This window comes from Lithobates pipiens, unplaced genomic scaffold (assembly GCF_037356315.1).
Source record: "Lithobates pipiens isolate NorthernLeopardFrog02 unplaced genomic scaffold, aLitPip1_a1.2 Scaffold_22, whole genome shotgun sequence".
Classification (NCBI taxonomy): Eukaryota; Metazoa; Chordata; class Amphibia; order Anura; family Ranidae; genus Lithobates; species Lithobates pipiens.
This window is the reverse complement of record NW_027507784.1, coordinates 332515796-332541175: the sequence shown is the minus strand read 5'-3', so window position 1 is coordinate 332541175 and position 25380 is coordinate 332515796. Positions and strand designations below refer to the sequence as shown.

Sequence of the window (25380 nt, the reverse complement as noted above, 5' to 3'; positions counted from 1 at the left end):
AGGAGAAGAACGTGCACAAGGCTGGCTTCTCTGAAGGAGCCTGGAGGCTTAGTTGAAGGACGCAGCCTGGATCAACACTCATATGGTATTGCCGGATTGGCTGAGAGAACCTGGTACCGTATGTTAGCTCTTTAAATTTATCTAGGTCCCTCAGTAACACTCAAGTGTACATCACAAGTCTGTGGCAGAGACTTTGTCGAGCACCCTACCGGCTCCTAGGCCTAATGAGAGGAGGTCTATCCGGGGGTTGTTAAATCCAGTTGTGAAACGGCCTTTATCCTCTGGATTTTCTCTAAGGACTTCCATTATTTTTGCAATCTAAGTACCTGAACTCACTCCTAACCCTCTACCCTTTATTGAAAGACTCTGTTTCTATTCTAAATAAATAACCCAAAAGAAGATTCAGTGTCAGTTTCCACATTCTTTGGGCCATCTACCACGGTAACCCCTAGATGGAGAAGCAAACAAGGAGGTAACGGTAAGCCCAAATAAAACCAGCAGCTCCTTCGGGGGTCAGTGCTACATGTGGGGGCTCGTCTGGGATTTGAACCCGGGACCTCTCTCGCAACTAAAGAGAACTGTTTGTGTGGAATTTATACGGTAGAGGGTTTGTTTTTTTGGACTGCGCCATTTTACAAGGAGTGATTGCGGGCCACTGCCTGGTGCGTAGACTGTGGGCAGGGTCAGAAAAAAAGCCTGCGAGTTGCGTGACCGGAGGAACCAGTGGGAGGAGTCTTGTCTGTTTTTTTCCTGCACGAGGCACCGCATGAGTGTGTCGTAGGAGAAAGAAGGGAAAGGTTGTTTTTCTTGGCCCGAAGAGAAAAAAATGTTCCGGATGCCAGGAACACCGTCCTTCATGGGACCCAGAATGCCTTCAGTGGGAAACGCCACAAGTGTAAGACTGCCTGGGACTTTGCTCACAGATACAGGAATTCGCCTGAGGCCGCAGGGTGTTTTGTACTGTATACAATGGGAGATGTCGAGGCACTGGGAATGCTCTGCAGCAAGTGCGAGGGACTGGTCGCAAGTCTCCGGCCGCTTGTCCGATGTCTGAAATGTGGAGAGTACCTATTTAAAGTGGAGCAACCCACAGTGCCGCCTCGTGCATACTGTATGGACTGGGCTACGGACATCGCCAACTGAGGAGTCTGCTGTATGTGCTCCTGTGGCGAGGCCTGCAACTTGTATACCGACCACGACAACCAGTATCCCAGAGGGAGATGCTGTCACTACCGTCACCGGAGGAGCCACTCCGGACATCATGGACACTGCTTCATCCACCATTACCACAATCCCTACACCTGCTCAGAGGAAGTTGGGGTACGTGAAAGACTCCTGCGGCCGCGGTAGAGGCCTATCTCAGAACTTGTCTGGATCGGATCGGGGGAGAGATCGCTCCCAAGGAATCTGCTCCTGATACGGGTGAAAGTTCTGGGAAAGTTGTAATGAGTGGGACTGTTTGTAAATATTTTCCAGCAGAGGAGTTGCAGGACTCAGAAATAGATTCCCTGTCTGACTTATCAGGGGATGACGAGCTGTTTGAGACTTTGTCCCAAGAAATGTTATGGGCCAGTGCAGATGATGTGGCCGCAACATGCAATGTATCTGGCTGGTTAGCTTTGAATTCAGGGAGTGCATCACCTCAGGCGGGAACCCCTACAACCATTGACTTGACTTTACCCAAAAAATGTTCCCCCAGTATGTACTAATGCTGCAAATGTGAGAGAACCACCGCTCCAGGTAAGTCCACAAATCCAAGAAAACAGCCCCTCCAGGAATGGAGAAAGCCAGGTGCAGGCACGGCATATACTTGTTGCAAATAATTGAAGAACTCTGGACGCCGCACGCTTCACCGGGTGTCTTCAGCACTGGAGCTTTGGAAGACACATATACTCTGACAAAGTTGTCATTTGCCGGCCAGGAAAGGACAATGTAGTATATTTTATCACCACTGTGGATGCCAAGCGGAAAACATTAACTTTGCCAGATCCTCGCTTTTATTGGTAAAGCAATTATCAAGACTGTTTTCCCTCTGCTTGAAAAAAAAGTCTTCTTCTGCAAAAAGTACAAGGACTGTGGGGCTAGTTAGATAGTGTTAGGTTTACTAGAAGAAAGCTCTGTGTCAAGGTCATCTACCGGCCGCAACACTTGTATGGTGGACTTGCATTTTGTTGCTCTTGCCACTAGGTGGTGGGAGTCTGCACAAACACTTGGACAATTGCACGCAGACATGTAGGTCAAAAACACCGGAGAGAGAGTCTCATTTTCGGTTGGGAATGGGACTTTGCCTCCTATAACTGTACACATAGTACGTGTTTTATTGTTTTGTGTATTTTCTTTTCAGGAATCACCGAGATCGCCTATCAAGCTGCCAGAGAGTGGGTGGTGTAAATAGTCAGGTATTGGGGTTTGTGTTATGTGACTTGTTTTATGTCAACTGTTCAATGTAATGTATGTTCAGTGTTTTCCTTTTTCCTTTCCATCCCTCATCCCAATTTCGAGTTCAGGCACCCGACTTTCAGGACTGAGAGTTCTTGTCTTTTTTACTTCCCAGACGATGAGGACATCGTCTAATTGGGAGGGGGAGTATGTAGCGCTGGCACCTGACGATCAGGCGCTATGGTTTTTTGAAAAGTTAACTTGCCTGAAACCACAGTTGGGTTTCAGGACTATGTCTCTAAATTTCTGGTTTCAGTACCAGTCCAGCTGGGTTGCACTGGGTTCTCCTTGACCGCAGGTGTCGCTGTCACCGCCAGCAAGAGTACGCAGTCTAGCTGGGTGCATTGAATGCCACTAGTTCTCTCTGAACCAGCCCCAGTTTTCCTGCTGTGCATTCTGGGGGGTGGTATTTAAGGTACGGACGTCACGTGGGGTTCTGTCTTTTATTTTCTGTCTGTTCTGTTCTGGTTCTCCTCCTGACCCAGCCCCATGTCCCTCCTGGCCTGGGGTGTGGAACCATGCATCCTGAGTCTCGGGGCCGGCTGGCCTGAGGCGACACAACTGCAGGGACAGGCCTGACTGGATTTCGGGGCCTACTGATCCAAGGGTGGTCCGGTTCTGTCTCATCTGAAGGGAAAGGCCCAGTAACTGAAGAACCCCAGGGGAGGACTCTTCAGGAGAAGGCCGTGCACAAGGCTGGCTTCTCTGAAGGAGCCTGGAGGCTTAGTTGAAGGATGCAGCCTGGATCTACACTCATATGGTATCACCGGATCGTCTGAGAGAACCTGGTACCGTATGTTAGCTCTTTAAATTGATCTACGTCCCTCAGTAATGCTCAAGTGTACATCACAAGCATGGAAGCAACCATATTGACCGGGAGCAGGGGGGGGGGGGGGGTGCGCAGAGGAGGAGCTTCCTGCGACCTGTATGGGGTAAGTGCGGGGCTGAAGGGCGGGAGACGGGGGGATTTGGTCGCTGAGTGACTCGATCATCCACGGATAAGAGAACGGATCGTTCATCCATGTCTTTATGGACCTTGCTATGTGCACTGGTGCGCAGTCACGTTGGAACAGGAAGGGGTCATCCCCAAACCGTTCCCACAAAGTTGGGGGGTGTGAAATTGTCTAAAATGTCTTGATATGCTAACACCTTAAGAGTTCCCTTCACTGGAACTAAGGGGCCAAGCTCAACCCCTGAAAAACAACCCCACACCATAATCCCCCCTCCACCAAAATGATTTGGGCCAGTGCACAAAGCAAGGTCTATAAAGACATGGATAAGCGAGTTTGGAGAAGGAACTTGACTGGCCTGTGCAGATTCCTGACCTCAACCCAATAGAACACCTTTGGGATGAATTAGAGACTTTGAGCCGGGACTTCTCATCCAACATCAGTGCCTGACTTCACAAATGCGCTTCTGGAAGAATGGTCAAACATTCCCATAGACACACTCCTAAACCTTGTGGACGGCCTTCCCAGAAGAGTTGAAGCCGTTATAGCTGCAAAGGGTGGGCCAACTCGATATTGAACCCTATGGACTAAGACTGGGATGCCATTAAAGTTCATGTGCATGTAAGGGCCAGTTCACACCAGATGCAATTCCGTGCGCTTTTTTTTTGGCATAAAATGCATGCACAGTGTTTTCCATGTATTCCAATGGTTCTAGTTCACACCATGCAGTCAGTTTCCGGTCAGTTTGCGGTTAGTTTCTGCACCAGAAACTGACTGCATGGTGTGAACTAGAACCATTGGAATACATGGAAAGCACTGTGCATGCATTTTGTGCAGAAAAAAAGCACACAAAACTAAATGGAACTGCGTCTGGTGTGAAGTAGCACTAAGGGCCAGTTCACACCAGATGCAGTTCCATGCAGTTCCCTTTTTTCTGCACCAATACAGTCAGTTCCGGTCAGTTTCTGCACCAGAAACTGACTGTAAACTGACCAGAAACTGACTGCATGGTGTGAACTAGAGCCATTGGAATACATGGAAAACATTGTGCATGCATTTTTGGTGCAGAGAACTGCGTCTGGTGTGAACTGGCCCTTAAGGTAAGCGTCCCAGTACTTTTGGCAATATAGCGTATATACACAAATTAAACTTCAGCTTTAAATCAGACTATAGACATCATTTTAAACTTGACAAAGCGATGGCCTCTTTGCTGGAAGCTGTTCAAGCCAAAAACCCAACCAGATGTACCTGTGTGCTCCACTGCTGCATGAAGCCTCCGGTAGCGCGCCGCTGACAGCTGTCTCTCAGCCAGACAGAGTCGCCTTTCTCCAGCCCCGCGCAGGACAAGAGCCTCCGAGCAGCTGGGAACCATCTTCAGCTTTGAACTGTAGAGGGGGGGGGGGGGGGGGCGCAGCTTTTCTGGCAGGCTGCCCTCCCTTCACAGGCTGCACAATGGCTTATCGGAGATCTCATCGCTTTCATTGAGAATAAATGAAAAGCTGGAGATGACAGGCGCGTGCTGCGATTGGATGAATGATGCAGATGTTCTGGATACGGATCTGACGGGATGCCAGACTCCGGAATTAAAGCTGAATTTCGGGATTAGTAAATAGTGTCTAAATCCATTCCGCATGTGTATACTGCTTGAATCTTGATGAGCTTTGTGTATTTCTTCCAGATCTGTAAAGTAATCCAGTGTGAGACTTCCTGTAATAAAGACCGCTCACTGCTGCCCCCTGTCCTTGTGCAGGAGGACCGGTCTTGTCTCCGCCCCCTCCTGTAGTTTTCTGCAGGCAACCTGTATTGGGTGGAGCATGTTGGGCCCCTCCCACAGCTCTGCTCTCTCCCTCTCCTTGTGCAGGGGGACCGGTCTGGTCTCCGCCCCCTCCTGTAGTTTTCTGTAGGCAGCCTGTAGTAGGTGGGGCCTGTTGGGCCCCTCCCACAGATCTGTTCTCTCTCTCTCCTTGTGCAGGGGGACTGGTCTTGTCTCCGCCCCCTCCTGTCATTTTCTGCAGGCAGCCTGTAGTGGGTGGAGCCTGTTGGGCCCCTCCCACAGCTCTGTTCTCTCTCTCCTTGTGCAGGGGGACTGGTCTTGTCTCCGCCCCCTCCTGTAGTTTTCTGTAGGCAGCCTGTAGTAGGTGGAGCCTGTTGGGCCCCTCCCACGGCTCTGTTCTCGCTCTCTCTCTCCTTGTACAGGGTGACCGGTCTTGTCTCCGCCCCCTCCTGTAGTTTTCTGCAGGCAGCTTGTAGTGGGTGGAGCCTGCTGGGCCCCTCCCACAGCTCTGCTCTGTACGAGGCTATGCACAGCAAAAAGATGATCTCACTACTACTTTTACAAGGTGAAAAAAACACAATTGCTCTTTATAGGACTTTGAAGGCAACGTCTAACCCCCAAAAAAATAGGATTTACCCACTTGCCGCCAAATCATGTACCTGTACGTCATTGGCTTCAAGTGGTTTTACCATAACAACCAATGTGGCTAAGCAGCCACTCGGCAGCGGGACGCCCCCCCTCCCCCCCTCCCCTGGAATGTCCACCATACGTCGGTACTTTCACGCTACCGTTAAACCCTAGCATTTTCAGGAACGGCGTACGTTTCTCTTTAAGATACAAGTGGTCTCTGCGGCGGATTCGCTGCAAGATCACTGTTATCGGTGGCGGGAGAGGGCCCCCCTCCCGCAACGCTCCGGTTGTCTCCGCAGCTTACCGGAGATGTCGGTAGCGGCAGGGAGCCGATCGGTTCCTGTCCCCTCTCCGCCTGCATGCCAAGTAAGGGAAAGATGGCCCCCCGCTCGGCTCCATAGCATTGGAGGTCAGAAGCGACGTCAAAACCTCACTTTCGCCCAATGCTTTTAACCACTTCGGACCCAGGCCAATTCTGACATTTCTCTCCTACATGTAAAATTCCTAATTTTTTTGCTAGAAAATTACATAGAACCCCCAAACATTATATATGTTTTTTTTAGCAAAGACCCTAGAGAATACAATGGCGGTCATTGCAACTTTTTATCTTGCACGGTATTTGCGCAGCAAAGTTTCATGCTTAAAAAAAAAAAAACAGTAAAGTTAGCCCAATTTTTTTGCATAATGTGAAAGAGGAGGATACGCCGAGTAAATAGATACCCAACATGTCATGCTTCAAAATTGCACGCGCTCGTGGAATGGCGCCAAACTTTGGTATTTAAAAATCCCCATAGGCGACGCTTAAAATTTTTTTACTGTTACATATTTTGGGTTACAGAGAAGGTCTAGGGCTAGAATTATTGCTCTTGCTCTAACGTTCGCGGCGATACCTCACATGTGTGGTTTGAACACCGTTTTCATATGTGGGCGGGACTTACGTATGCGTTCGCTTCTGTGTGCGAGCTCACGGGGATAGGGGCGCTTTAAAAAAAAAAAAATTTTTTATTGTTAATTTTATTTTTAGTTTTTTTAGTTTTACACAAAAAAAAAAAAAATTGATGACTTTTATTCCTATTACAAGGAATGTAAACATCCCTTGTAATAGGAATATGGCACGATCGGACCTATATACAGTGAGATATGGGGTCAATAAGACCCCCCATCTCACCTCTAGGCTGGGAAGAAAAAAAAAAAAAAACGATTATGGCTTCCTAGCCAGATCGGCGCCGTTAATTTGAATACCGAGGCCGGGCGTGACGTCATAACATCGCGCCCGGCCTCCGAACAATCATAGAGACTCCAGGGACAATCTAGTCCGCCGGAAATCTCTATGATTACTTGCTGGGGCCGTCGGATCCTGTGACCGACTCACCGATGGAAACGGTGAGTCGGTAGAAGCACCGGAGGGCGGCGGGAGCGTCCCCTCCCGCCGCCCGTAAGAACGATCAAGCGGCGGAACAGCCGCTATGATCGTTCTTATGGTGTAGGGAATCGCCGGCTGAAAACGGCAATATCTGAATGATGTCTGTGGCCTCATTTAGATATAACCACCGAAACCCCATGACGTCAATAGACGTAGTGCCGGTCTCAAGTGGTTAAAGGGGAGAATTTTTTTATCTTTATTTTTTATTTTTGCATTCAATTTGAGATCTGGGGTCAAAAAGACATTGAAGAGGCCCTGTCATGCTTTTTTTCTATTAGAAGGGATGTTTACATTCCTTGTAATAGGAATAAAAGTCACCCAATTATTATTATTTTTTTTAAAGGACAGTATAAAGATAAAAAAGGTAAAATAAATAAGAAAAACTTTTTTTTTTTAAGTGCTCAGTCCCGCCGAGTTCGCGTACAGAAGCGAACACATACGCAAGTTGCGCCCGCTCATGAAAACGGTGTTCAAAGCACACATGTGAGGTATCGCCGCGATCGGTAGAGCGTTGCCCTAGACCTCCTCTGTAACTCAAAACTGGTAACCTCCAGAAATTTTTGAACATACATATATATATATATATATATATATATATAATGAATGTGTGGGGGTTCTAAGTAATTTTCTAGCAAAAAATAAATATTTTAACAACAAGTCTCAAAAAGAGGACCGGTTAAACTATCAGAATAAAAGTTGACTGTTGTAAGCACCCCTGGCAATATTATAGGTGGCTTTCACACCGCTCTATTGCACAAAGGCGGTAAAAATGCATACACATTTTTACCACATTTCAGAAACCTTTTGCACCTGTTAAAATGGGACATGTGACTCCAAAAATGCACCAAAATACATGTCCAGCAGTAGTAAAATACCACATTACGGCCACTAGATGGAGCCGAGGACCACTGGAAATACATACGCTATATTACCAAAAGTATTGGGACACCTGCCTTTACACGCACATGAACTTTATTGGCATCGCAGTCTTAATCCGTAGGGTTCAATATTGAGTTGGCCCGCCGTTTGCAGCTATAACAGCTTCAACTCTTCTGGGAAGGCTGTCCACAAGGTTTAGGAGTGTGTCTATGGGAATGCTTGACCATTCTTCCAGAAGCGTATTTCTGAGGTCAGGCACTGATGTTGGATGAGAAGGCCTTGCTCGCAGTCTCCACTCTAATTCATCCCAAAGGTGTTCTATCAGGTTGAGGAAAGGACTCTGTGCAGGCCAGTCAAGTTCCTCCACCCCAAACTTGCTTATCCATGTCTTTATGGACCTTGCTTTGTGCACTGGTCCAAATCTTTTGGTGGAAGGGGGATTATGGTGTGGGGTTGTTTTTCGGGCGGGTTGGGCTTGGCCCCTTAGTTTCAGTGAAGGGAACTCTTAAGGCGTCAGCATACCAAGACATTTTGGACAATTTCATGCTCCCCACTTTGTGGGAACAATTTGGGGATGGCCTCTTCCTGTTCCAACATGACTGCACACCAGTGCACAAAGCAAGGTCTATAAAGACATGGATGAACGAGTTTGGGGTGGAAGAACTTGACTGGTCTGCACAGAGTCCTCACCTTAACCTGATAGAACACTTTTGGGCTGAATTAGAGCGGAGACTGCGAGCCAGGCCTTCTCATCCAACAACAAGGCAGGTGTCCCAATACTTTTGGTAATATAGCGTATGTATTTCCAGTGGTCCTCGGCTCCATCTAGTGGCCATAATATGGCCTTCTCCTCCAACATCAGTGCCTGACCTCACAAATGCTCTTCTGGAAGAATGGTCAAACATTCCCATAGACACCCTCCTAAACCTTGTGGACGGCCTTCCCAGAAGAGTTGAAGCTGTTATAGCTGCAAAGGGCGGAGCCAACTCAATATTGAACCCTACGGACTAAGACTGGGGTGCCATTAAAGTTCATGTGCGTGTAAAGGCAGGCGTCCCAATACTTTTGTCAATATAGTGTGTGTCTTTGTAACAGGAGATACAATGAAACAAATCTAGAGTAAGCCAAGTAGAGTAAGAGTTATAATGTCCCGAGCCATGTAACCACCACCCTTTTGTGTGAAAATGTAGAGAAAAACGTTCAACAAAAAGCGTCGGAAATAAAACGCGATCATTACAGGTAATAATTACATCGTTACAAAAATACTATATTTTTCGCTATAGCGGGCTGACAAATTAGCGCAATGTTCTTTAAGCGCCGGCGCCCTCTGCGCTAACACAGAAAATAAATACATCAAAAAGTGTGCGTTTCCTTTTTCTTTTAATTTGCTAACCGTTAACATTCCACGCCGCGCGTCTCTGGCATCCCAAAGTGAACAATAGAGCACGGAAAGCACAAACAGCAACACACTCGAGTAAATAATTGCTTACCATTACCATCTGTCAAGATCAGACGGATGTGAGCCTGAGCGGAGGAGAGACAGCAATCTACATAATGAGAGCAGCGGAGACAACACTGCGCCAACGCCACTTCCATCCGACTTCCCCGTTTTATGACCACACGAGCGAGCCTACGGCGCCGCACAGCCATCAAAACCGCAGCCTGGAATCTGTGATTAATTTGCATACAAAGAATGGATAATATAAAAAAAAGGGGGGACGTTCGGCTCGGCGCTCGTGTTTGGCTCATGTAGAAAACTAAAAATGGAACTCGGGGCAGAATTTTAACTCACGTTTTAGACGAGGCTTGGAAGGGTAAGAACGTTGGTAAGGTTTTTTTTTATCGCTTTTGGACCTGTAGGTGGCCTGCCACTGGCACTTCCCAGAGTGCTGGCACAGCAGCCAATCAGCAAACAGCTCTCCTTAATGGCACCGCGGTCCATCCCAGATTCAGATTGTCGCCTATGTCCATATGTCTCCTACATCCTATGTCTGAGCATCAAAGCTACCTGTGCCATTGTTTGACCCTTGTGCACCCCAAAAAATCCAGTTCATACCTGGGAATCCTGTGTCATCCACTGACCAATGTGCACCCCATGACTTCAGTGCACCCCCGAGTATCAGAGCATCCTGGGTCATTTATTGACCCTTGTGCACCCCAAAAAATCCAGCTCACACCAGGAAATCCTGTGTCATCCACTGACCAATGTGCGCCCCAGTTTGCCCCGTGACTCCAGTGCACCTCAAAGCATCCTGGGTCATTTATTAACCCTTGTGCACCCCAAAACTACAATGCACCCCAGAGCATCAGAACACCCTGGGTCAATTATTGACCCTTGTGCACCCCAAAAATCCAGTGCACCCTAAGAGAATCCTGTGTCATCTACTGACCAATGTGCGCCCGAGTTTGTCCAGTGCACCCCAGAGAATCCTGTGTCATCTACTGACCAATATGCACCCCTGTGAGCCCCATGACACCAGTGCACTCCAGAGTAACAGAGCATCCTGGGTTATTTATCGACCCGTATTTACCCCTTTGCACCCAACAACTTCAGTGCACCCCAGAGTATCCTGTATCTACTGACCAATGTGCACCCCTGTGTGCCCCATGGCACCAGTGCACCCCAGTGCATAAGAGCATACTAGGTCATTTATTAACCCTTGTGCACCTCTCTGCACCCCTGTGCACCCCAGAGTATCTTATGTCCTCTACTGACTGATGTTCGCCCCATAACTTCAGTGCACCCCAGATCATCATGGGTCATTTATTGATCCTTGAGCACCCCAAAGATTGTGCACCCCAGAGTATCCTGTGTCATCTACTGACCAGTGTGCACCCCTGTATACCCCATGACACCAGTGCACCCCAGAGTATCAGAGCATCCTGGGTCATTTATTGACCCTTGTCCACCCCGCAACTCCAGTGCACCCCAGAGTATCATCTACTAACCAATGTATACCCCTGTGTGCCCAATGACACCAGTGCACTCTAATGGAGTTATGCATCAGCAAGGTCTCTCCCAGGCAAAGATTTCAAAGCAGACTGGGGTTTCAGGCTGTACTGTTCAAGCTCTTTTGAAGAAGCACAAAGAAATTGGCAACACTGAGAAACATAGATGCAGTGGTTGGGTAACGTTGAGGAGCGTAGATGCAGTGGTTGGGTAACGTTTAGGAGCGTAGATGCAGTGGTTGGGTAACGTTGAGGAGCTTAGATCCAGTGGTTGGGTAACGTTGAGGAGCGTAGATGCAGTGGTTGGGTAACGTTGAGGAGCGTAGATGCAGTGGTTGGGTAACGTTGAGGAGCGTAGATGCAGTGGTTGGGTAACGTTGAGGAGCGTAGACGCAGTGGTTGGGTAACGTTGAAGAGCGTAGACGCAGTGGTTGGGTAACGTTGAAGAGCGTAGACGCAGTGGTTGGGTAACGTTGAGGAGCGTAGACGCAGTGGTTGGGTAACGTTGAGGAGCGTAGACGCAGTGGTTGGGTAACGTTGAGTAGCGTAGACGCACTGGTTGGGTAATGTTGAGGAGCGTAGACGCAGTGGTTGGGTAACGTTGAGGAGCGTAGACGCAGTGGTTGGGTAACGTTGAGGAGCGTAGACGCAGTGGTTGGGTAACGTTGAGGAGCGTAGACGCAGTGGTTGGGTAACGTTGAGGAGCGTAGACGCAGTGGTTGGGTAACGTTGAGGAGCGTAGACGCAGTGGTTGGGTAACGTTGAGGAGCGTAGACGCAGTGGTTGGGTAACGTTGAGGAGCTTAGACGCAGTGGTTGGGTAACGTTGAGGAGCATAGACGCAGTGGTTGGGTAACGTTGAGGAGCGTAGACGCAGTGGTTGGGTAACGTTGAGGAGCGTAGATGCAGTGGTTGGGTAACGATGACTAGCGTAGACGCAGTGGTTGGGTAACGTTGACTAGCGTAGACGCAGTGGTTGGGTAACGTTGAGGAGCGTAGATGCAGTGGTTGGGTAACGTTGAGGAGCGTAGATGCAGTGGTTGGGTAACGTTGAGGAGCATAGATGCAGTGGTTGGGTAACGTTGAGGAGCGTAGATGCAGTGGTTGGGTAACGTTGAGGAGTGTAGATGCAGTGGTTGGTAACGTTGAGGAGCGTAGATGCAGTGGTTGGGTAACGTTGAGGAGCGTAGATGCAGTGGTTGGGTAACGTTGAGGAGTGTAGATGCAGTGGTTGGTAACGTTGAGGAGCGTAGATGCAGTGGTTGGGTAACGTTGAGGAGCGTAGACGCAGTGTTTGGCAAGGGAAACTTAATGCAGCAGATGAAGAACACATCATACTTATTTCCCTTCCACATCAGAAGATGTCCAGCAGTGCCATCAGCACAGAACTGGAGGAAACCAGTGGGACCCAGGTGCACCCATCTACTGTCTGGAGAAGTCTGGCCAGAAAAGGTCTTAATCAAATAATTTTGGCTAAAAAGCCAAACCTGTTGTGGAAACAAGGCTAAGCGACTCAACTATGCAGGAAAACCGGAACTGGAGTGCAGAAAAATGGCAACTGGTGCTCTGGACTGACGAATCAAAATGTGAAATATTTGGCTGTAACAGAAGGCAGTTTGTTGGCGAAGGGCTGGAGAGCGGTACAATAAAGAGAGTCTGCAGCCAACTGTGAAGCATGGTGGGCGATTCCTTGCAAGTTTGGGGCTGCATTTCTGCAAATAGGGTTGGAGATTTGGTCAGGCTCAATGATGTCCCCAATATTGAGAAATACAGACAGATACCTACCCATCATGCCATACCATCAGGGAGGCATGTGATTGGCTCCAAGATTATTCTGCAGCAGGACAACCACCCCAAACATGCAGCCAATGTCATTAGGAACTATCTTCAGCGTAAAGAAGAACAAGGAGTCCTGGAAGTGATGGTTTGGCCCCCACAGAGCTCTGATCTCACCATCATGGAGTCTGACAGAAGGATTTGAGGCAGCCGACATCCACAGATCTGTGCTTAGTTCTCCAAGATGTTTGGAACAACCTACCTGCCGAGTTCCTTCAAAAACTGTGTGCAAGTCTACCTAGAAGAACGGACGCTGGTTTGAAGGCAAAGGGCGGTCACCCCAAATATTGATTGGATTGGGATTTCTCTTCTCTTCATTTACTTTCCATTTTGTTAATTGAAAAAATGACTGCACGTTTTGCTGTGCTTGCTGCGAGGCGCCAAAACGCATGTCTGCTTGCCACATTTGGAGGTCCCTTTACCAACAAATAGCACCGCAAACACAACTGGCATTGTTGGCATGTTTCGTAAACATGCAAAGACATGCCATTTTGGCCACGTTTACGGTCAGGGTTCAATTTACACTGGTTTTGACTTTAACACAAATTAAAGCGCCTATCGCTTCAACACGCATTTCTGATGTGTTTATGATACTTTGGTGGTGCTTTTTTGAAGCTTTAGTGAAGATTGGCAAATGCCCTGTGTGTGTTGAATTTTTCTATTTGTTTTAAAGGGGCCCAGTAGTACCCCCACTCAGCAGATCCCCAGCTCATTGGTACCCCTGTTCAGCAGATCTCCTGCTCAGTAGCATCCCCAGCTCTGCTGATGCCCCACTCAGTAGTAACCCCTTGCTCTGCCAATCCCTTTTTCTGCTGATCCCCCCCACTCAGAAGTAACCCCCAGCTCTGCTGATCTCCCACTCAGCAGTATCCCCAAGCTTTGCTGATCCCCGCTCAGTAGTAACCCCCAGATATGCTGATTCCCCGCTCAGTAGTAACTCCCAGCTTTGCTAATCCCCCAGCTCTGCTGAACCTCCACTCAGTAGTAATCCCCAACTCTGCTGACCCCCCCCCCCCGCTCAGTAGTAACCCCCAGCTCTGCTGGTTCCCCACTCATTAGTAACCCCCAGCTCTGCTGATCCCCTGCTCAGTATTAACCCCTAACTCTGCTCATCCCCCACTGAGTAGTACCCCCAGCTCTGCTGATCCCCCACTCATTAGTAACCCCCAGCTCTGCTTATCCCCCACTCATTAGTAACCCCCAGCTTTTCTGATCCTCTGGTTTACTGATCCTCCTCTCTCTCTCTCTGGTCCCCACTTATCAACTGCTATATTGTTCTCACGGTGCTCACATCATGTGGCATTGCAAGTTTCTCTTGCTCCAGTCCCCAGCTCTGCTGATCCTCTGCCACATATGCCATCTGCTAGTTTCTCCACTCCAGTTCGGACCCCATTCACCTTCCTGCTGCTCCATGATGCACACCAGATGTGACATCTGCACCAGACACTCCCAGAATATACACACATGAACCAGAAGTGACTGCTCCTGACGTCTTTCTGGTTCGCGTGTTGGTTTCCCAGTGCATCCTGGGATATCTCATACATGCAATACCCCCATAACAAAGTGAAGCTAACACTGAATAAAAGCCTCTCAAAAGCTTCAGGTGCTTTAAGCGAGACTTCTGTGGAGGCTTTGGAGAAGCTTTGAAGCACCAAGAAAGCAACATGGGGGATACTTTTTTAAAGCAAGGCAAACACAACATGTAACCAGGACTGTAAGGTAAGCATTTTATTTAGTGACAGGCGCTTTGATTGGCATTCAGAATGGCACATTTGTGATCCGCATTCCAGTCTGACTCAGTGTGGCGCGATTTTGAGCCCATTCGTTTGAATTTGATGAAATTGCACCGAAAGTCCATGCATTACTGTTAAAAAAAGCATCGCACCAGATCACAAGGTACTGCCGTACTATGCGATCCGATGCAGGCAGGCAAGACCTGCATTTCGGGTGTCGTTAGGATTAAACTGACACCTGCAGCAGATCGCCCACCCAGTGCGTTTTAAACGCAGTGCAGGAACATGTTCTGGTGTGAATGGGACCTTTGAGTTCCCTCCAAATCACTTATGAAATCATGAAATGGTTACAATCGGCTGTACATTGTTGACTGACCCAAAGACGGATTTCTCACTTCAGCGACCGTCCTTTCCATGGCTGATGTCACGGAGCGGAGGCGGCTCGCGTCTCGCCTTTGGGCGATAATGATTCATACGGCTGAAGCCCCGTTCTGGCAGACCACAACGACGCACTCTACGAAGCACGATAGGAGGGGATCGTTCCGGAAAGTAATCGCCGAGCCTCCTGCTGCTTCCCTCCTGCAGATGGGATGACGCAATGACAAAACTTAGAGGACATGCGCCCGAGTTTATGGCGTCTTTCTGTCTCATTGACTTGCAGGGGCATTAGCCGGCTCCATTGGCCCTGGCAGAGGCTGTTCCAGTGCCCAGCGGCTGCCATTGCCCGGTTTGGAAGGTGGAATTATGACTTGGTGATAGAAATTTGTTTTTACTGCGCAATTTCATAAATGACTGGTGCGGAAAATGACAACGCGGTCTGTACAGTCCAAGTGCATTCTTAAAGCTGTACACCATGCAAGTTTATTAGGCATTTATATAGCGCGGACCAGTTTTACTTTATTCACATCAGTCCCTGCACCCAAGGAGCTTACCATCTAAAGTCCCTATCTTGCATGCTTACTAGGACCGAGATAAACAGGAGCCAATCATCCTACCAGCATGTCTCTGGAGTGTGGAAGGGAATCAGAATACTTGGAGGAAATATATACAGTGGGGGGAAATAATTATTTGATCCCCTGTAGATTGTGTAAGTTTACCCACCTAAAGAAATGAAGGGTCTATCATTTTTATCATAGGTGTATTTTAAATGATAGAGACAGAATATCAACCAAAAATCCAGAAACAAATACAAGATACAAATGTTATAAATTGAGTTGCAGATTAGTGAGTAAAATAAGTATTTGATCCCCAAGCAAAACATCAATTAGTACTTGGCGGAGAAACCCTTGTCGGCAAGCACAGAGGTGAGATGTTTCTTGTAGTTGGTGACCAGGTTTGCAGACATTTCAGGAGGGATTTTGGTCCACTCTTCTTTACCGATCTTCCCTAAATCCTTAAGGTTTCTTGGCTGCCGCTTGGCAACCTGAAGTTTAAGCTCCCTCCATAAATTGTCTATAGCAGGGATATGCAATTAGCGGACCTCCAGCTGTTGCAGAACTACAAATCCCATGAGGCAGAGCAAGACTCTGACAGCCACAAGCATGACACCCAGAGGCAGAGGCATGATGGGACTTGTAGTTTTGCAACAGCTGGAGGTCCGCTAATTGCATATCCATGGTCTATAGCAGGGATATGCAATTAGTGGACCTCCAGCTGTTGGAAAACTACAAGTCCCATCTTGCCTCTGCCTCTGGGTGTCATGCTTGTGGCTGTCAGACTGTTGCTATGCCTCATGGGAATTGTAGTTCTGCAACAGCTGGAGGTCCGCTAATTGCATATCCCTGGTCTATAGGATGAAGGTCTGGAGACCGGTTAGGTATTCTTCTTAGTGCTTCTTCTTGGGCCACTACTTTGTTGCCTTGGCGGTATGCTTTGGCTCATTGTCATGCTGAAGGACCCATCTTCGGTGTTCTGGCTGAGGGAAGAAGGTTCTCATCCAAGATTTTACAATCCATTGGCCCCTTAATTCGGCAAAGTCGGCCTGTACCTTTAGCAGAGAAACGGCCCCAAAGCATCATGTTTCCACCTCCATGTTTGACTGTAGGGATGGTGTTCTTAGGGTCATAGTCAGCATTTTTCTTCCTCCAAACATGGAAAGTTGAGTTAATGTCAAAGAGTTAAATTTTTGGTCTCATCTGACCACAGCGCCTTCTCCCAATCCTTCTCTGAATCATTTAGATGTTCATTGGCAAACTTCAGACGGGCCTGTACATGTGCCTCCTTGAGGAGAGGGTCCTTGCGGGCACTGCAGGATTTCAATCCATGAGGGCGTATTGTGTTACCGATGGTTTGTTTGGTGAGTGTGGTTCCCAACTACCTTGAGATCATTCACAAGCTCTTCCCGTGTAGTTCTGGGCTGATCCCTCACTTTTCTCATGATCCTCCTCACCCCATGGGGCAGAATCATGCATGGAGCTCCAGACCGAGGGCGATTGATGGTTATTTTGTATTTCTTCCATTTGCGAATAATCACTCCAACAATTGTCTCCTCCTCACCAAGCTTCTTGCTGATGGTCTTGCAGCCCATTCCAGAGCCTTGTGTAGGTCTACACTCTTCTCCCCGACGTCCTTTGACAGCTCTTTCATCTTGCCCATGATGGTGAGGAATGAATGGAAGGAATATTTTGTGGACAGGTGTCTTTTATACACATAACGAGTTGTCGTTAAAGTGGTTGTAAACAATTACAACCAACTTTGACCTACAAGTAAGCCTAGATTAAGGCTTACCTGTAGGTCCAAGAAATATCTCCTAAACCTACACAGTTTAGGAGATATTTGCCGAAAGACAGGCACCGCTGAGCGCGCCGCTGTCAATGGCGATATGTGGTGGATCCCGTGCGCATGCGCGGGAGTGACGTCATCGTGGCTTCACCGGAGCAGCGAGACCCACCGAGAAGATGGATGCTCCAAACTACAGGGGACAGCGGTGACTTCACTGGCTCCTGTGTCAGGTAAGTGACACATAATGGACTACTATGCGATGCATAGTAGTCCATTATACTTTACCTTTGCAGGGAATGAAAGAGGAAGTAACACCCATCAGGGTTTACTTCCTCTTTAAAGCGGGATTCCACCCTAAAGTGGAACCTCCGCTAATCGGATCCCTCCCCCCCTCCGGTGTCACAATTGACACCTTTCAGGGGGGAGGGGGGTGGAGATACCTGTCAAAGACAGGTATTTACACCCACTTCCGGGCATAGACTCCCGTGGGAGTCTACGCCATTTCCTGCCCTGCCACGCTGTCTGCTGGGACACACACGGGTCCCAGTGACAGCGCGGAGATTTCCTATTGCGCGACGCGACTAGCGCATGCGCAGTAGGGAACCGGGAAGTGAAGCCGATTCGCTTCACTTCCTGATTCCCTCACCTAGAATGGTGACGGCAGCAGCCGAGAGCCGAGCGATCGATCGGCCTCGGCTGCCGGCATCGCTGGAACCCGGGACAGGTGAGTGTCCATTTATTAAAAGTCAGCAGCTGTAGTAGTTATAGCTGCTGGCTTTTAATATTTTTTTTTTGGTGGAATCCCTCTTTAAGGAGGAGAACCTTCTTACATTGACAGGACTGATCTGTGTACCACATGAGCATCTACTGTAGCCAGTCTGTGGGAGCCAGAATTATCTTTGGTTGGTCGGGGATCAAATACTTATTTTACTCACTGAACTGTAACTCAATTTATAACATTTGTATTGTGTGTTTTTTCTGGAATTTTGGTTGATATTCTGTCTCCATCATATAAAATACTAACTTACACAAACAAACTTACACAATCTGCAGGAGATCAAATCATTATTTTCCCAACTGTACAAACTCCATGCAGATAATCAAACCAAGTGCTGCAAGTCAAAAGTGCTAGCACGTGCCTGGGTATAAACACACATTAATGCAGCTTTGCATTCACTAATATATTATAAACCAAGTTCGGGCGACCCGCCCCCAATGTATTGCGGACGGGCGGCTCGTGCAGGCAAAGCGGCGCTCTAGCACTTTGGTGCCTGCTTCTGGGTTTAAGGTGCGCACATGCGTGCCACCCCGATACCCGCTGCGACTGTATCCAGTGGGAGTCTGTCAGCAGGTCCCGGACAATAATTCACAGCCGGGACCTGCTGATCGGCTGTGTCCAATCACAGCCCAGAGCCCTGTGTTGACTATTAATCAGAGGGAGTGATCTCTCTGTTTCTTACCCCTGCAAACCATTTTTATGAGTGCTATTGAAAAGAATGGGGAACGATTTTGCACATGTGTGAATGAAAGTGTTACCTAACTGCAGCAGAGAAACACCAGGCTTCCAGGCCTGCCAGACAGGGCTGTGCTGTGAGAGAGCTGTGTAAATCTCAGGACTGGATGGACAGAAATGCAAATGAGTCTGAGTTGACTTTTAATTAGGCAACAAATTAGAGAAAGCAGGAGGGAGGAGTTTTGGACTTGGTTCTTACAGTAAGGCTCCGTTCACACGAGTGCGACTCCAAAGTCGCCCAATTTTCCAGTGTGACTTTGATGCGACTTTCCACTCTCTGGCACTCAAGTCTCATCGAAGTGCAGGAACCTTTTCAAAGTCGCTGTGACCGCCCCGGATCAGAGCCTGTGCCATTAAAATCAATGGGCCGTGACTTGTTATGTGACTTTATGCGTCCAAAGTCGCATTGGTGTGAGCAGAGCCTTATAGAAGTTTAAGCATATTCTTAAAGTTTAACAATTTATTTTTTTACATTTCATATTTTTACTTAGAGAGCACAGGGAGAATTCTACCAGCTGCCCGCAGCGGAGCTGTGAACCGAGGAGCTGGCAATTCACCACGGAAGGCTCTGCTGTTTATTTCAATAAGCCCCCCCATAAAGGTAAGTAAAATGACAGCAGACTTACCTATACAGACGATGTCCATGAAGCCGTACATTCCGTAGCAGATCTGGAAGAGCAGGTCCTGCCGCTGCCACTTGGCGGAAGGGCTGAACGTGGACCAGATGAGCCACGAGATGCTGGCGATGAGGAAGAGGGAGCCCAGGATGGCCGCTGCGATCTGCACCTTCTCTATTACTGTCAAGGAGATGGCTTGCCACTGCAGGGGAGAATATGATCATCGTTACTGCTTTGTGCTTATATGGCACCAACATATAGCATGGCGCATCATAGACTGAGGAAATCACCAGGGAGGGAAAAAAAAATTAACATTGATTTTAATGTAACAAAACAACAAAGTGCATCTGCAATACAATGCCAACCAGGGAGCAGATCATGAAATCAGACACCTAGAGGAGGAGGCCTTGATACGTACCTCCCCTGCAGAACACATATAGACACCTCCCCTGCAGAACACATATAGACACCTCCCCTGCAGAACACATATAGACACCTCCCCTACAGAACACGTACACGCACCTGCCCTGCAGAACACATACAGACACCTCCCCTGCAGAACACTTACACGCACCTCCCCTACAGAACACATACAGGCACCTTCCCTACAGAACACGTACACGCACCTCCCCTACAGAACACGTACACGCACCTCCCCTACAGAACACGTACACGTACCTCCCCTACAGAACACATACAGGCACCTTCCCTACAGAACACGTACTCCCACCTCCCCTACAGAACACGTACACGCATCTCCCCTACAGAACACGTACACTCACCTCCCCTACAGAACACGTACATGCACCTCCCCTACAGAACACGTACACGCACCTCCCCTACAGAACACGTACACTCACCTCCCCTACAGAACACGTACACTCACCTCCCCTACAGAACACGTACACGCACCTCCCCTACAGAACACGTACACTCACCTCCCCTACAGAACACGTACATGCACCTCCCCTACAGAACACGTACACTCACCTCCCCTACAGAACACGTACATGCACCTCCCCTACAGAACACGTACACTCACCTCCCCTACAGAACACGTACACGCACCTCCCCTACAGAACACATACAGGCATCTTCCCTACAGAACACGTACACTCACCTCCCCTACAGAACACGTACACGCACCTCCCCTACAGAACACGTACACGAACCTCCCCTACAGAACACGTACACGCACCTCCCCTACAGAACACGTACACGCACCTCCCCTACAGAACACGTACACACATCTCCCCTACAGAACACGTACACGCACCTTCCCTACAGAACATGTACACACATCTCCCCTACAGAACACGTACACACATCTCCCCTACAGAACACGTACACTCACCTCCCCTACAGAACGCGTACACGCACCTCCCCTACAGAACGCGTACACTCACCTCCCCTACAGAACGCGTACACTCACCTCCCCTACAGAACGCGTACACGCACCTCCCCTACAGAACACGTACACTCACCTCCCCTACAGAACACGTACACGCACCTCCCCTACAGAACACGTACACGCACCTCCCCTAGAGAACACGTACACTCACCTCCCCTACAGAACAAGTACACGCACCTCCCCTGCAGAACACGTACACGCACCTCCCCTGCAGAACACGTACACGCACCTCCCCTGCAGAACACGTACACGCACCTCCCCTGCAGAACACGTACACGCACCTTCCCTGCAGAACACGTACACGCACCTCCCCTGCAGAACACGTACACGCACCTCCCCTGCAGAACACGTACACGCACCTCCCCTGCAGAACACGTACACGCACCTCCCCTGCAGAACACGTACACGCACCTCCCCTCCAGAACACGTACACGCACCTCCCCTACAGAACACGTACACGCACCTTCCCTGCAGAACACGTACACGCACCTCCCCTGCAGAACACGTACACGCACCTTCCCTGCAGAACACGTACACGCACCTCCCCTCCAGAACACGTACATGCACCTCCCCTACAGAACACGTACACACACCTTCCCTGCAGAACACGTACACACATCTCCCCTACAGAACACATACAGGCACCTCCCACGCAGAACACTTACACTCACTTACACTGCAGAACACATATACTCACCTCTCCTGCAGAACATGTACACTCACCTCCCCTCCAGGACATGTATTAGTACTTCCCCTTCAGAACAAGTACAGGCACCTGCCCTGCAGAACATGTACACACACTGCCCCTGAAGAATACATTCACGTACCTACCCCACACAGCATATACACACACTGACCCTGCAGAACACATACACACATCTACCGTACAAAACACATGCATACACCTATCCTGCAGAACACGTACAGGCACCTCCCCTGCAGAACACATAGACACACCTACCCCGAAGAACACATACACACACTGACTCTGAAGAATACATGCATGTACCTACCCCACACAGCATATATACACACACCTACAGTGCAGAACACATACACACTAGTGATGTCCAGTTCATGAACGAATCGTGCTTTTGAATCGATTCATCTGAGTGAACTGATTTGTTTGAAACAGTTCACTATGGACTCAGTACATAGAAGAGCAGGCCTGGTAATATGATCCTAGAGTGAGAGAGCTCCGCCCCTCCCTGCAACCAATCAGCTGACCCAAAGCACAGTGACACTCAGGAACTGGATACAAACTTAAAGCGGTTCTGCACTCATAATACATTTGCCCATTCTGTTGCCTCTAGACCAGGGGTGTCCAAACTTTTTTCAAAGTGGGCCGGATTTGTTGAAGTGAACATGCCTGAGGGCCGACCATTTTGCCTGACATTCTTTGAACCATTGAAAATTCGGTCTAAGTGTGTCCATCCGAGCACTAATACACAGCCCAACAAGAATTCTCTTGCCTTTGTCGCACTCGTTCCCAACACACAGACTAATGCTCTGCACTTTAGGGGGTACTGTTAATTCTTAATGGTACCCCACACATTGGAAAATGTAGGGTGCTTTTGGTGCAGTGCAATAAAAAAAAAAAACACACACAGACACATGTACGCACACACATACAGACACATGTGCACACACACACACACACACATACAGACACATGTACACACACACACACACACACAGACACATGTACGCACACACACATACATACAGACACATGTGCACACACACATACATACAGACACATGTGCACACACACATACATACAGACACATGTGCACACACACACACACACGTGCACACACACATACATACAGACACACGTGCACACACACATACATACAGACACATGTGCACACACACATACATACAGACACATGTGCACACACACATACATACAGACACATGTGCACACACACATACATACAGACACATGTGCACACACACATACATACAGACACATGTGCACACACACACACACACGTGCACACACACATACATACAGACACGTGCACACACACATACATACAGACACATGTGCACACACACATACATACAGACACATGTGCACACACACATACATACAGACACATGTGCACACACACATACATACAGACACGTGTGCACACACACATACATACAGACACGTGTGCACACACACATACATACAGACACGTGTGCACACACACATACAGACACGTGTGCACACACACATACAGACACGTGTGCACACACACATACATACAGACACGTGCGCACACACACATACAGACACGTGCGCACACACACACATACACGTGCGCACACACACATACAGACACGTGCGCACACACACACATACAGACACGTGCGCACACACACACATACAGACACATGCGCACACACACACATACAGACACATGTGCACACACACACATACAGACACATGTGCACACACACACACATACAGACACATGCGCACACATACAGACACATGCGCGCGCACACACACACATACAGACACATGCGCACACACACACACATACACATGCGCACACACACACACAGACACATGCGCACACACACACACAGACACATGCGCACACACACACATACAGACACACATACAGACATACATGCACACAAATACAGACACATGCATACACATACATACATACACACATGAATAAAGGCCTTTTTAACACTAATTTAGCTTGTAGCATAGTACAGTACCTTTGCAGCTGCCTCATTCAGCCGGGTACTGCACTGTAGGGGGAAGCAGAGAGCACAGCACAATCCTCTGCACTTTACTTTCACTTTTGAAGCTCACGGAGCTCCTCACAGTGCCAGGGATCGGCTGATCTGACAGCCCTGATCCTGCAGCACAATAAATTGAGAAAGACCAGGCGGGCCGTTCAAAACCGGACCGCGGGCCGCAACTGGCCCGCGGGCCGGACTTTGGACATGCCTGCTCTAGACCGTACATTTGATAATGCCACATGTTTATTTTTTTTATTATTTCTACCTTTTGTAATTCGTAGTTTTTTATTTTCCTCCCCTGCGGCGATGGGCGGTCTCTTGCGGGGATCAGCATCATTTCCTGCTGAAGCCCGCACTGTCTCCTGGGATCTCGTCCAAGTAATCCCAGGAGACATTGCGGCTAATGCACCCGGAATCTCGCGAGATTTCGGCTAATACACCCTAAATCTCGCGTGACCGAGAGAGAGAGAAAGAGACCGCCCATCGCCGCAGGGGAGGAAAATAAAAAACTACGAATTACAAAAGGTAGATTAATAAAAAAAAAAAAAACATGTGGCATTATCAAATGTACGGTCTAGAGGCAACAGAATGGGCAAATGTATTATTATGAGTGCAGAACCGCTTTAAAACAAGAGTCAGGAGTACACAGTACACCGAGTTAAAGAATCATACAAGTTACCGAGTTAAAGAATCATACAAGTTACCGAGTTAAAGAATCATACAAGTTACCGAGTTAAAGAATCATACAAGTTACCGAGTTAAAGAATCATACAAGTTACCGAGTTAAAGAATCATACAAGTTACCGAGTTAAAGAATCATACAAGTTACCGAGTTAAAGAATCATACAAGTTACCGAGTTAAAGAATCATATCAGTTTTTAGAACACAGTACACTGAAAGAACCATGAGTCACCACCAGTAAAACAATACACTAAACCAATGAGGTAGCAGCAGTGATCAGGTGGTATGGACAGCCTAAGGCCCTTTCACACTCATGCGACTTGTCCTGCGACTTGAGACTGCAAAGTCACATGACAAGTCACACCCCACGATTTCCAACGAGTTCAGTTCATATCTGTGCGACTTCAAAGTAGTTTTTGTACTACCTTTGTCCGACTTTGATGCGACTTGTGGCAGAGACCTCAAGATTACACAGACATTGCTTCAAGTCATGGCAAAAATCATGGCAAAAGCACTTGACTTTCATGTCGCACAAGTGTGAAAATAGCCTTAAGGATTGAATTTTACTACCAGGAGTACTTCGCCCAGTGGTAGTGCTACCGGTAGTAAAATCTGAACATCATTCCTGTGCATGCACTGTAAAGGCTACGGGCAGATCTGATGGCTAGCAATGTTAACTGAGAAGTTGGCCCATCAGAATGCAGTTCACATGCACAAAAACCCACTTTTCATTTAGGCTCCATTTCCACTTGTGCAACTTGTCCTGCGACTTTGTACTCTATGATTTCCAATGAGTATTATTCGTATCTGTGTGACTTCAAAGTAGTCCCTGCACTACTTTGGTCCCACTTTGATGCAACTTGAGATCCATAGACCTCCGGAATACACAGGCATTTCTTTAAAGTTGCATCAAAATTGCGGCAGAATTGTGCAACTTTCAGGCTGCGTTAGCCTGAAAAGACTGAAAGTTGCACGATTCTGCCACGACTTGAAGCAATGCCTGTGTATTCTGGAGGTTTATGGACCTCAAGTCACATTAAAATGGGACCAAAGTAGTGCAGGGACTACTTT

The 25380-nt window shown here is 48.3% G+C and overlaps 1 protein-coding gene across 1 annotated transcript in view; it reads right to left on the bottom strand.

Moving 5' to 3' along the window:
* Positions 1-25380, bottom strand: part of MARCHF4 (membrane associated ring-CH-type finger 4) — a 133897-nt gene that overhangs the window by 14242 nt on the left and 94275 nt on the right. The window contains exon 3 of the mRNA XM_077449649.1: positions 19473-19665. Within this exon, the coding sequence (XP_077305775.1) occupies positions 19473-19665 (193 nt within the window). The remainder of the gene's footprint in view (positions 1-19472; positions 19666-25380) is intronic.